At 34.9% G+C, this 13,380-nt stretch overlaps 1 protein-coding gene across 1 annotated transcript; it reads left to right on the top strand.

The window, feature by feature from the left end:
* The first annotated feature begins 5,676 nt into the window (after positions 1–5,676).
* On the top strand, positions 5,677–8,103 carry LOC114580608. Its single transcript, XM_028698676.1, has 3 exons — positions 5,677–6,348; positions 6,442–6,754; positions 7,178–8,103. The coding sequence occupies exons 1-3, from the start codon at positions 5,677–5,679 to the stop codon at positions 8,101–8,103; spliced, it is 1,911 nt and encodes a 636-aa protein (XP_028554509.1).
* The last annotated feature ends 5,277 nt before the right edge of the window (positions 8,104–13,380 follow it).

Here is a 13,380-nt window from a genome sequence, read left to right as displayed (position 1 = left end):
CTTTTTTTCCATTGTGTCCTATTAAAAGTCAAATTCTCGTTTAAATCTAATAAAGAAAGGTCATTCCTAATATTTTCTAACCAAGTCTTTTTAGGTCTACCCCTACCTTTCTTAACATAAGTCAAATCTAATACCTCTACTCTCCTAACCGGGTCATCGCAAGGCCGCCGTTTTATGTGACCAAACCATCTAAGGCGACTTTCTCTTAGCAATGAAATTAGAAACTCAATTATAAATCAAGATACTTCAATTAAAAATTTAAAAACTTAATTAAATTAGCTTAGAATTTCTATGAGTAGTAGACCTCTTGGATCTTTACCTAGCACTAAAGAGGTGAACCCTAAGGAAAAAGATAGAAAGCCTAATGGATTGCATTCTAAGATTAGTAGCAATCTAACCCAGCCCAATTGACAAATCAAAGCAATTCTAACTGAAGGCTATAAACTTTGGCGTTATGGGAGGCAACCCACTTGTGTCTTTACTTATCTTCTAACTTATGTTATGTTTATCACATGTTTAATGTGCCTTTTATCACTCATATCAAAACAAATGTTAGTTATGCTTTTGTATTATTTTTTACATTTTATTAAATTACTCTTCAAACTTAAATTTTTCTAGTATCTTTACAAATTTCTTTCCATTCTGATTATTTAATTAACCTTAATAAAAATAATAATTAAAAATTATATAAAATTAGGATAATAATAAAACTCTAGATTATAATTTAAATGAATAGTGCTTTATAATTCATAGATTGGAGAAACTAAAAATTAACTAACCTAAATTATTTAAGTTATTAACTTAATTGGAATTTATAAGTTATTTTTTATATATTAACCTTTGAGTTGGAGATAGATAACTAAAGTTAAAGAGTATATTAAAATTAAAAAGTCATATCATCTTGAATTTGGAATTAATAATCTTATTTAGTCCTGATATTAAATTTATTAAGATTATAAGATGGTGATAAGCAATATTGATATTCTAAATCATTAATTATGTACTCATAAAAAAAAAGAAAAAAAAAAAGAAAATGGAGTATATTCAAAAATTGATATCAGTTAAAAGCTTAGAGTCTAACTGCAATCTTACACTTGAAATTATAGGGGAAAAAATAAGAAAGATAATACAAATAATGGAAAACTATTGAGTTTTTAATTTTAACTACAACATATCTAATCTTTAATCTTACTTATTCAAAACAAAATATAGAAGTCAATAAATATATTCATAACAAGTAAATTCCAATCAAGCAATAATAAGAATGACTGGTTAGGATAATTATTAGTAGTTTAAAACTATATTTATAATTTTATTCATTTCTACTACTTCTAAACTGTGAGGTATTATCCTATATTTTAGTAATTTCAATTTTTTACTTTGGTTAATCATTTAATTAGAATTATAAAATCTTTATTTGCTTGAGAATAAGGAATAGTTTAAGCTATGGGGAATTTGACAACTATAAATTAGATAATATTTTATATACTTTATTTTTAGAGAAAATATATTATTTTAGTTATTTTTATGTAATAAAAATAAAAATAACACAAAAATTCTAAGAAGTCTGTAGCATGGTAACATCCGATAATTCCACGTTCTCTGCCACCTTCCATACCACTAAGGTGCCACAATTGGACATGGCAGCACCATGTATTCTAACTTCAAGCTCCATGATGGCAAAGTGATTAGCTTGGCAATGTCTTGTTCTCTGACTTCAAGAATCACGGCTTCACAATGTATAGTTCCTCAGTGCCATTTCTATCACTCGAGCACCGCAACGTTCAAAATTTAGTAGCAACGTGGTGTGACAACTGTAACTTATAATAGACATGAAGTATCAGTGAAGCGACATGACTGTTCACTAAATAACTAATCCATATCAACAAGCTCCATGGTGGTACAAAAGTTCCAGTGTCGAAGTATTAATTCATTTCAAGGGCACCACGCTGCCACTCTTTTAAGCGTCACAGTGCAAGTTGCCTATTTGTATTTTTCCTATAAATAGTAAAGTCATTTTGTTTATAAGAGAGTTCAACTACTTATATAATTTGAGTATATTTCAGGGTACTTCTCAAAATTTGTCATAGAGTGACACTGAGAGAATTCAGAGAAGTTCTTGATACAATCTTAAGAGTGTTTGGCTTATGTTACTATAAAGCAACTCTATAAGTTCAGGAGGAGTGTATAGGAGATGCATTGATCTAATCTAGTGATATCATTCCCCTTTATTCTTCTTTATTTCATAGTTTTAATGCAAATGAGTTTGCTTTCTCATTACTACATGTTAGGTTAAATTCTCTAATTTTGTATTAATGATGTAAGGAATGTGTCGAGTACTAATGAATTCTCTTATTCTTTAAATGATAAATGATATTTTCAATATTATATGTACTTCATTTAATGAACAGAGTGGCCATATGTGTAATTAAAATCAAATGTAATGTATAGCCTCGATAGAGGAATACAGGAACAAAGAGAAATATTGAGATAATATGTTTGCATGCCTAAGTAGTTGGCTTTACATGTTGAAATCTCAATATTCATGCGATGTTGATTTATGTTAAAAATGTTATTTTTTCCATGTTCATGAGCTTGAAATGTGTGATGACTAAGGGTGAATTATGGAAAATGAGGCAGATGTGAAAAAAAAGGAGAATTTTATGTGCAATAAAAATGAAGTTATAAGGGCCCTTTCATTCATATAAATGTACATAGACTGTATATTCTTCTATTTATCTTGAGCAGATGCAAGATGATCAAGTGGGGATATAGGTGAAAGTGAAATTATAAGGAGAATAGAGTTATATATAATTCTTTCATCTGCCTTAAACATATATGAGATGATCAAGTTGAGATATAAGGAGGCATCAATAAATGACAATATTATGTGATATGCTACTTCATATTATGTTGTATGTAATATTGTTTATGTGATATCATGTTCAATGAAATATTTATGTTATGAAATCATGTTCATGTGACACTGTGAAATGTATCTCTATTATGAAAGTCCTATTGACATAATGCCTGCATTGTTCATGTTATATATATGTATCTATAACATTTGTTGATGTTAAAAAAAGTTGTTAAATATATTGCACTACAAATAATAGGATAGTAGTAGGTTGTGGATGACTTATTAATAAAGTGGTTTACTCACTCTATGTATTGCAATTAGTTTTAGGAAAAGGCAAATCCCCCACTGAGTAGGGTGGATTGATAAAGATTGTTAATCAAATTATTCTTTAGGGGTAGGTATGTTTAGTGTGTATATATATATATATATATATATATATATATATATTATTTTTTCATTCATGAATATTCTTATATTTTGATGGAATGAAAGTGAAATCATGATTGATGTATATTATTCTTTTTAGAAGTTATTTGATGAATTTACATTTTGTTGTCCATGTATATTAGATTTTTATAGAATGGATCTGTATTGTATAATGAGGAAAATTGTGATGTGAGAAAAGAATTCTTCTAAATTAGGTCTTGAGAAATCATGAGTTTATTTTCATAACCTTAACATGATATGACCCGTCCAAGTGTAATGTGTTGTATTTGGTCGAGTTATGATAACCCTCATCGATAACTCAACACATTAGGAAAACAACTTTTACAATAGAAGTTCTAAGCCTTGGACATCTTAAGTCTCCCAAGAGAGGCATAAGCTATTATATGTCATTTTTTTATTATCTTAACTTATGTGCATTTTATGCTAGGTCCTTTATTTTCATCTAAGAACTCTATTATAAAAAAAGGGTGATGATATAAGGACATTTTTCTTGTATAAGAAAATTAATGATAAGAAATAAGGGGGAAGATCTTGTAAGGTATGACAAAAATATTATTTCAACTGTGTAAAATAGTCATATGAAGCTATACCATCTTAGTTAAGTCAAGTAGAGAATTTGATTTGATTAACCTCCCATAAAAACTAGGCTCCCTAAGATTAATTATACTCAATGATTTCTTCAAGAGACATTCTTAGTAAATAAAATATACCCAAGTTTTTATTTTCCTTTGTTAGAACCAAGAATTAACTATAATTTAAAGACTATTAATCAAATATGATAGTATATACTTTAAAATAGGTCAGCTTACAAGATAATGAGTGATTCACCTTTACGATGTGAGATGACTATATTTCTATATAACAATTTTATGTGATAATGATTTTTGAATAATCAAATAGTTGAGAGGAGAATGAAAGGGATAAAAGTGGTGTCATGCACTAATAAAGAGCATAGGAAAATATAGAAATGATTTAGTTAGGACTTGTTGAGTCATCATCCAGGGTTATCAAGCTTGAAGCTACTTAAATGTAAAGTAAGTCAGCCAAACAACTATAAGATGCTCTATTAGCAACTATGAGTCATGATACCCATGTTAGACAAAGAAGCTACACAACATTTTTTATTTCTTTTATTTTACACGTGTAACACATATATTGGCTATTATACTTCTGGCTACCTACTATGCCTATATATTTAGGCTGTACGTTATTTTCATTAATTAATAGAACTCTTTCATCTCTGTGAGCCTTCCTCTGTTCTTTCTTCTTTCCCGTTCTTGGCTTCATCTTCATAGAAGCTTTCAACCCAGAGTTAGCCTCATGACCTTAAATGGAGGATAAAAAACTCAGAATTCTTGTATAGACAGTTAATAGGCTGTGAATCTAAAAAGATGCAAGGTTTATTAGTTTAAACATATCTAAGAGAGGGGGAGGGGTAAATTGGGTATTTTAAACTCTTCAAACTTTTCTTGAGAAATATTCCATGGTATAAAATGAATAGTTATAAACTAAAAAATTCAATAAATGAAAAGTAAAGATAAAAGTATATGAACAAACAATAATTTTTATGTGATTTGATCGTAGTTTACATTCAAGCTTAGGTGTTTTTAACTCCTAGGATTTTTTGCACAACCCATAGTAAACAAAAATCATTACTCTATCCACGCATAGAAGCCTTTACAACAACACAATACTTTGGGATAACCTTTCTCCATCATGGCATGTTGAATCTTCTCCAAATATTGTTCTCAAGAACACCTAAACAATGCAAGAATAGTCAAGAGAAAATAAAATAGTATATAAAAAATGGGGGTTTTACATAACATTTTCCATGACCAATAAGAAATCAAACACATCAAACTTCAAAATAATGTAGATTATCATCTTAGCAAATAAGCATTTAGTCTCTCTCAATAGGCTGTACAAAACTCACTTGAAATGTTTTTGAAGAGTGGCTTGGTGGATGAAATTCTCGCATGTCTTTAGGTTTACGATGTGCACAAGCTTTTTTACCTAAAGCTATATGTTATCATTTATATTAGTGAACTAGGTTTTTTATGATTATATTAAATTAATTAAAAGAAGTATTCTCACATTTTTAATTGTAACCAATGTTAAAAAAATTATAAAAAAATTCACACATTATTGGGTCCAAAATGGCTAGAATAAATCATCAAATATTTTCAAAAATTTTCCTCTATCAAGGTTTAGAAAATTTTGCAATTGCCTATAAACTAGTCCTTGAAAACTCGTGAGAAATTGGTGGCGGCTAGGGTTTTCTCCTCCCGCCCTCGTCTCCTTCTGTCTGCTTTTCTCTTCGTCCTCCCTCCGACATCGCCGGAGGGAACTTTCTCCCCCCTCTCTGCATTATGGAAGGTACTCTTCCCTCCTCTGATTTCCCGCCTCTTGTTTCATCTCCTAGCAAGCAGAGTCGTGTTTTCTCCAAGAGCTGGAATAAAGTTTTTGAGCCATCAAATGCTACTGCGAATGCATTAAAATTTTCTCACTTTCCATCGGAACCGGATATCATCCCTTTCTCTGGGGAGAAGCTATCCAACGGTGGAGAGGATTGGAAGCTTTGCGTGGTTGGATACTCTATCGGAAGGCGGCCTTACTACGAAGCGTTGCTGTCTGCTGTTAAAAAAACTTGGAATTTGAAAGGTTCGGTTCAACTCCTTTCTCTAAATGATGGATTTTTTCTATTCCGTTTTTCTTGTGCCGAAGATTTCAACATGGTGTGGTCGAGAGGTGTTTGGATAATTTTGGGGAAGCCCTTTGTCCTCCAAAAATGGCATCTGAAATTCATTCCCAAAGGGGAAGAATTTGCATCTGTGCCTATTTGGGTGAAGATCCATGATCTCCCTCTTGCATGCTGGAACTCAGAGGGGATATCGAGGATTGCTAGCAAAATCGGCATACCGGTTGCTGCTGATAGCCTAACAGAGCAGAACACCAGACTTACCTTCGCCAGAATTTGTGTTCTAGTTGACTGTTCGGCTACTTATTCGGAGGAGATCCAGGTATCGTTAGATGGGGAAGTGGTAAGTTTGCGAGTGCAATATGAATGGCGCCCCTTTCCCTGTCAGCATTGTAAGTCCTTAATGCATTATTCATCTTCTTGCATGAAAAATCAGGAGAACAATCACAAGGATACAGGGAAAGATATTAGTAAAGAAACGAACATTAACAGAGGTAGGAGTACTAGCAGGAGGCCTCGTCTCAGGCACAATGTCACGTCTGATAATGTGGATAATCTTCAGGTTACTAATATTAGTAATCTGGAATCTATTAACCCTCAAAACTCTCATAGCATTCAAGAATCTCCTTCCTTGGTCATTGGACACCCTTTACAATATCAGCCTCATTCCCCTCCTCCTGGCATTTTAAAATCAAGAAATGAAGATATTATTCCAGAGCAGCCTCCTGTAAGGGATAATTCTCTTATGGGTAATCCTTTTAGTTTGGGAATTCCGAACCTTAACTCCCCAAATGAAGAAGTTACCTCCTCATAAAACAATCTCCAACCTCAGACCATTGCCGTTGGGAAGGATTTTGTCTCTCCCAATAAGTTTGACCTTTTAAATGAGGAGGGGGAGGTTACATAACCTTCTTCTACTTCGGTTGAAGCTTTAGAGAATGATGCTATATCTGTTGAAGAGGTTGGGAATGATAAAAATATGAAATTGTTGACTAAGCAGAGTAAAAACAAGAAGCGAATATAGCAAAAAAACCTGCTAAGGGGAAGCAGGGGAAAATGCCCCATCCTAAGCATTCTTCTTGATGACTCTTCCTCCATTGATCGGGGGTTCAACCGCCCGGACAAAGTGCTCTGCTTTAGGCGTCTTATTGAGTCTTTTAAACTTGATTTAGTTTGTATTCTGGAGATCAGGATTCACATCCACTCTCTTGATGACTCGTTTTTTACTTACGCTCACAAGCTCTTTTTGAATGAGGATAGTTGCAACAATTTTGCTCTCTCCAACTCTGGGAGAATCTGGGTGAAGTGGAACTCTTCTAAACTCACTTTCACTCCTGTAGTCACTACTTCTCAAATGATCTCTGGTTTCATCTCTGTATCTAATCAATCTCTTTTTCAGCTTTCTGTTGTATATGCGTCTAATTGCTCCACAGATCGTAAATCTATGTGGAATGACCTTACTCTTGCTGGTCCGGCTGAAAATGCTCCTTGGGCGGTTATAGGCGACTTTAACTGTTGCAGATATGCAACATATAAGCTGGGTGGCGCCCAACTCTCTCATACTGTTCTCAAAGACTTCAATGAATGTATTTTTCTCAATGGGCTGGAGGATCTTCATTCTGTTGGATGCAATTTCACTTGGTTTAATCAACGTGTGGACAACCCCATCCACATCAAATTGGATAGAGTGCTGGTTAATAATTGTTGGCTGAATCAATTCCCTGAGTTTTTCTGTTCCATCCAAAATCCTTCCTGCTCTGATCACTGCCCTGTAATTTTGCATCAGGGAAGCTCTTTCAAGGTTTTCCACCGCTTTCTCTTCAAAAACTATTGGACTAAGGTGGATAAGTATTGGGCTTTGTTACTTGAGGTTTTTTCCAGGCCTAGCTCCGGGAACCCGTTATCTCATTTTTGCCTATCTCTCAGGCAATTAAAAAAAGACATCAAATTGGAGTGTTGGTCTTCCTATAACAGTGTTTCTAAGCACATTGAGGATCTCAACTCCAAGCAAAGCTTTCTTTTGGAGCAATTAACTCTAGATCACAGTAACGTTGAGCTTAACAATGCTTATAAATCCTGTAGCATCAAGTTGGTTTAACTTCAACAATCTTCTAGCCTCTTGGATCATTCAACGGGCTAAGGTTAATTGGCTGAAATTTGGCGAAGATGATTTAAAATTCTTGTATGCTAAGATTAGAAGTAGAATGGGGAGTAGAAAGTCTGTCATTAATCTTCTCAATTCATACCCTACCTCTAACAGATCCAATGTGATTGACTCTATCATTCAATACTTTCAAAAGCTATATAATCCTCCTATCTCTCCTTTGCTGGGAGTGGAGAATCTTCCCATTGGTGTTTAGGTCCCTCAAAGCTTTCACAATTCCATGATTTCTCCTATATTAGATGATGAAATCAAGGCAGCGGTTTTCATGGGCTCTTCTACTTCTGCTCCCAGACCTGATGGCTACAATTTTCATTTTTATAAGACTTCTTGGCATATCATTGGGCCGACTGTTTGTAGAGATGTACACTCCTTTTTTACTAAATGTTATATGCCAAATGGAGTGAAAGCTACTGCTCTAGCCGTTATTCCTAAACATTATAATGCCGCCAACATTTCAGAATACAGACCTATTGCTCTTTGCAATGTTTTATATAAAGTTATTGCTAAAATCATAGCTATGAGGATTAAGCCGATCATGAGCTCTATTGTGAAAGACAACCAAGCTGGGTTCCTCAAATCTAGAGTTTCTACTGATAACATCTTACTTGCCTCAGATATTTTATTTCATGTGGGGAAAAAAGGGAAAGAGAAACATTTTTGTGCTAAGTTAGACATTAAAAAGGCTTTTGACTCTGTCTCCAGGGAATTCCTTATTGCCAGACTTTATCAGAAAAATTTCCCTAGCCGCTTTGTTAACTGGATCAAAGCCTGCATTTTTTATGTCAATTTTTCTGTTATTATTAATGGCGCTCTTGAGGGTTACTTTCCATCTTCTTCTGGTATTAGAAAGGGATGCCCTATGAGTCCCTATCTTTTTTGTATTGTTATGGATGCATTCTCCAACCTTTTAGAAGCCATGGGTTTTAAGGGAATTACTTGTAATGGTTTCTCAATATCCCACCTGCTTTACGCTGATGATGTCCTCATTTTTGGGGAAGCCTCTCTTGAGAATTGTGGTAAGCTGGTGACTATACTTAATGAGTTTGCTGGTATGACGGGTCTTCACGTTAATTATGACAAAAGCATCATCATGTTCCCTAAGCATGTGCAGAATCAGATTGACTTTTGTAATGCTCTTTCTATTCATAACATCACTAGCAAGATCTCTTACCTGGGTATTCCCCTATCGTTCTATAGGCTTAAAATTGAGGATTATATGCCTTTAATGGATTGTATTAACATGAAATTCACTGGTTGGAAGGCCACACTCCTTTCCTTTGCAGGAAGGTTACAATATCTGAAATTCACAATTCAAAATACCATAACATATTGGATAAGGGGGGCTATTCTGCCCAAAGCTGTTCACAAATTTATTAAGAAATCTAGCTCTCGATTTCTGTTTTTTTGGGATGTTAAAGCGGACAAGAAGCTTCACATGATTGCTTGGGATAAAGTTTGTCTTTCTTACTCTAAAGGAGGCTTGGGATTAACTTCTATTCCAGCATTGCAATTTTCTTTTAATTGCTCAGTGATTCTGCGGCTTTATAACAACTCTTCTCCTTTATCCTCCTGGGTGTTTAGTAGATATAAATCACCCTGGAGGCCTCCGCCGGCTGCTGCTTCCAGGGTCTGAAAATCTATTTGCTATACGGCTATTGCTGCTAAACACTGTTTCAAATTTAAAATGGTTAAAGGTGCTCCTATTTCTCTTAAATGGGATCACTGGATTGGTGGTAGCAACTTTTGTGATCTTTTTGGTGTTGATTTTTTGGCTAGTATACCTGACGTTGCTTTATCTCATTTTATTTCTGATGCTGGGTGGGTTTTACCTGACTATTTCTCTTCCAATTTACAAGTTGTTTTTTCGGGTATTAATGCAAGTGAGGGTGAGGGGGCCCTGCCTGCTATGGTATGACAAGGAGAAGAGCAAATTTAAAAACTATATGGTGGAATTTCACTCGGATAGAATGGAATGTAGCTGGTCTAACATGATATGGCATAAAAGAAATGCTTTAAAATTTTCTGTGTTTGCTTGGTTGGCCAATGTCGGGGGGCTAAAAACTGCTGATGCTCTTCATGTTAGACATATTATGGTCTCGCTATTATGCCGCCTTTGCCATACCGCTGATGAATCGGTTTCCCATCTATTCTTTGAATGTCAATACTCCTTCTCTATACTCTCTGGCATTATTTTCGGTATGAGTACCTTTCTCTTAAGGCCGAATATTTCTCAGGTGTATGACTGGATTAATGGGAAGCATAATGAAAACTCGGAGATTTCGTATTTTTATAAACTGGCTGTCTCATATATTATCTACTTTGTTTGGAAGGAAAGGAACAATAGAATTTTTGGGAATCATTACAAATGTCATACTTCTTTACTGTTATGTATCAAGAAAGCTATTTTGGAGAAGGTTTCGAAATGGAGAAATGCTATGGAATTTTTGGACATATTGTAAGCTGGATATGTTTGCTGAGGTTGCCTCGGGCCCTTACTGATATGCGTACCTGGACGATGATGAAACTCCCCTTACATGCCCTTGGATGGCCTATGTTATATGGGCAACCAGGGCTATGTAAGATCTGTAATTTGCCTATTATTAGTCTGAGTCCAAGTGTTTTTTGGCATGGGAGTTCTTTCCAGGCTCAGGTCCCATATGCTGCTGGTATTTGGATGTTTGAAGTATTCGCGCTTCACATCCTTCACGTCTCAGGTTCTGCTTGCTCAGCTGCTGCTTTCTTTCGGATCATTTTTGAGCTTCCAGCCACTAATTTTGGCTCTTTTTACTGTGTTTTTACATTGTATTGGGTGGTATAGTTGGGGCTTTTTGATTTTGTTCCACATAAGTTTTTGTTTTAGTTGCTTATGTTGGACTTTTTTCTTACTTGTAATCCTTTCTTACATGTAATTCTCTTAATCTTTTAATATATGGGCTTTGGCCCCAAATTTCCCAAAAAAAAAAAAAACTCGCTATATTATACCATATCTTGCAAAGAACTTTTAAACTTTGTGAAGGCCCGCAAAACGATTTTTACCAACCCACGTACTTTTACAAAGTCCTAGAAAATTTGAGTTTTCTTTATTTTCTATTTTTTCTTGCATACACTTGATTTAAAACAATCAGTCTTGATCAAGGTTCTGAAAATCGGACCGGACAACGAACCGGAAGAAGGAGAGGTTCACGGTTCGACCGGTCGAATCGGGGTCGAACCGGATGACGTAATAAATAATATTATTATTATAAATATTTAATAAAATTAACAAAATAAAGAAAGATAATAATCATATAATTTAATGTTCCATTTGAAAGCACTTTGGTGGCTTATTAACTGAGTTGACTGGTTGACAAATCCCCATGGATTAATGAGGTGGCCCACAAATAGTACCTAAATGACCATATGATAGTTTATAAAGCGTCATAATGGGTTAAGCCATTGGATAATGCAAAAATGGAGAGATTTAACCATGAATTTAAGTTTGACCAACTCAAACTTTATGTGATTTGACATTAAGAAAGTTTGAATGGATTTGATTTAAGTTTTGAGATGGGTTTGAGAGATTGAATGGGTTAGATAGGTCAAATGGGTTGAAGTGACCCATTTAAAACCTTAAAGGGTACTTAGGTCAACCTAGGTTGACTTGGTCAACTAGGTTGACCCAGGAGGTGGGTCAAGGTGAAAGTGCTCATATAACACTAAAAAGCGCTCTAATACCACTTGAAAGTTCATTAGGGATGTTAGGCCCTATTAACTAGCCAGAAGCTAATTAAGAGAGAGAGGTGAATTGATATTTAAAACAAACACAATCTTAAAACTAAAAACCAAGATTAACCACAAAGAAATCAACGATGTGGAAATTAAATGCGGAAGTAATAAAGGAAAGAACACACCATATTTATAGTGATTTGGTCAAACCTTGACCTATGTCCACTCCTTGGAGGCACCCTCCAAGTATTGCACTAAACTAAGTGTCTCTCCTTTAGCCACCACAGCTAGGCGGAGAAGCCCTTACAAAATAACTTCCACCTTCCCCGATGCGGCGGAGTCGCCGTGTCCTTTGACACTAAAGAGATCTTCTTCTTTGGTGAACTTCCCTCGAGACACGCCTTGAATCTGATGGTATTCAGGTGCAAGCTTGCCAGAGCAACCGTGTGGAACTTCCTCCACACTCCCTTGAGTCCCCCTCACAGGATCTTCTCCCTCTCTCAAACTCCACCCTTTCCACACTCCCTTTCAATCTCTCTCTTCAAGTTTCCCCCAAAAGAACGAAGTAACAAAGGCTACCAAAGACACTTACATAGTGTCATGTCATAGCTTAAATAAAAGATTTCAAAATGAGCTCATTAATATAAGTTGCTGACATTATCGTCCAGGACGATAGGTATATTGTCCTGTACGATCAGTACAATTTATGCCCAATCAGCCATGACGATTTGAGATGATCAGAAGAAATTTGTTCTTATCATTCCGGATGATAATATATCATCCTGGATGATCAGTATAAATTATGGAATATCATCCTGAACATCGCCCTGAAAATGAGCTATCTGATGTCCAATCGTCCAACGTATCGGCCTGGACGATTTTGCGATCGTCCAGGACGATTTGATTGTGCAATCAAGTCATAATTGCTTTCTTTAAATTTTAGAGAAATTTTGGAAAAATTGTCCTGGATCATCTTGGACGATATTTTATAGTCCTCGACGATCCACCTGGATGATGTCCAAAAATAAGTAATTCATAAATAGATCTGACAGCAGATTCTTTCTATTTTGAGCCTATCGTCCTGGCCGATACAAAATCGTCCAAGACGATGTGTTTTGCATAATGACAAATGCTTTAATGAGGATGCTCTAATTAGGGTTTCTACTTTTAAACAGATCGTCCAGGCCGATATAAATATCATCCCGAATGATGTTACCAAAAACAGTAAACTCTAGGGATCAGTTAGAAAATCTTCCAAGTTATAAAGCATCAGGAGTCACACCAAATATAATATACTCAAGAAAAGAAAAAGTGTACAAACTGACTCAGATCTAGTCTACCAGATCTTAAGTTGATTCCAAATTGCATTCTGATCATGTGAACATGAAATGTTAGTAGATAAGGCAGTCGTAGAGAAAAAGAATGTTTGCTATCATCAAAAACATAAGCCATAGATCCGCAACAATCTCCCCCTTTTTGATGATGGCAAACATTTCAATTTTAATT

Source organism: Dendrobium catenatum, unplaced genomic scaffold (genome assembly GCF_001605985.2).
Source record: "Dendrobium catenatum unplaced genomic scaffold, ASM160598v2 fragScaff_scaffold_1118, whole genome shotgun sequence".
Lineage (NCBI taxonomy): Eukaryota > Viridiplantae > Streptophyta > Magnoliopsida > Asparagales > Orchidaceae > Dendrobium > Dendrobium catenatum.
This window is presented reverse-complemented; position numbering and strand designations above follow the sequence as displayed.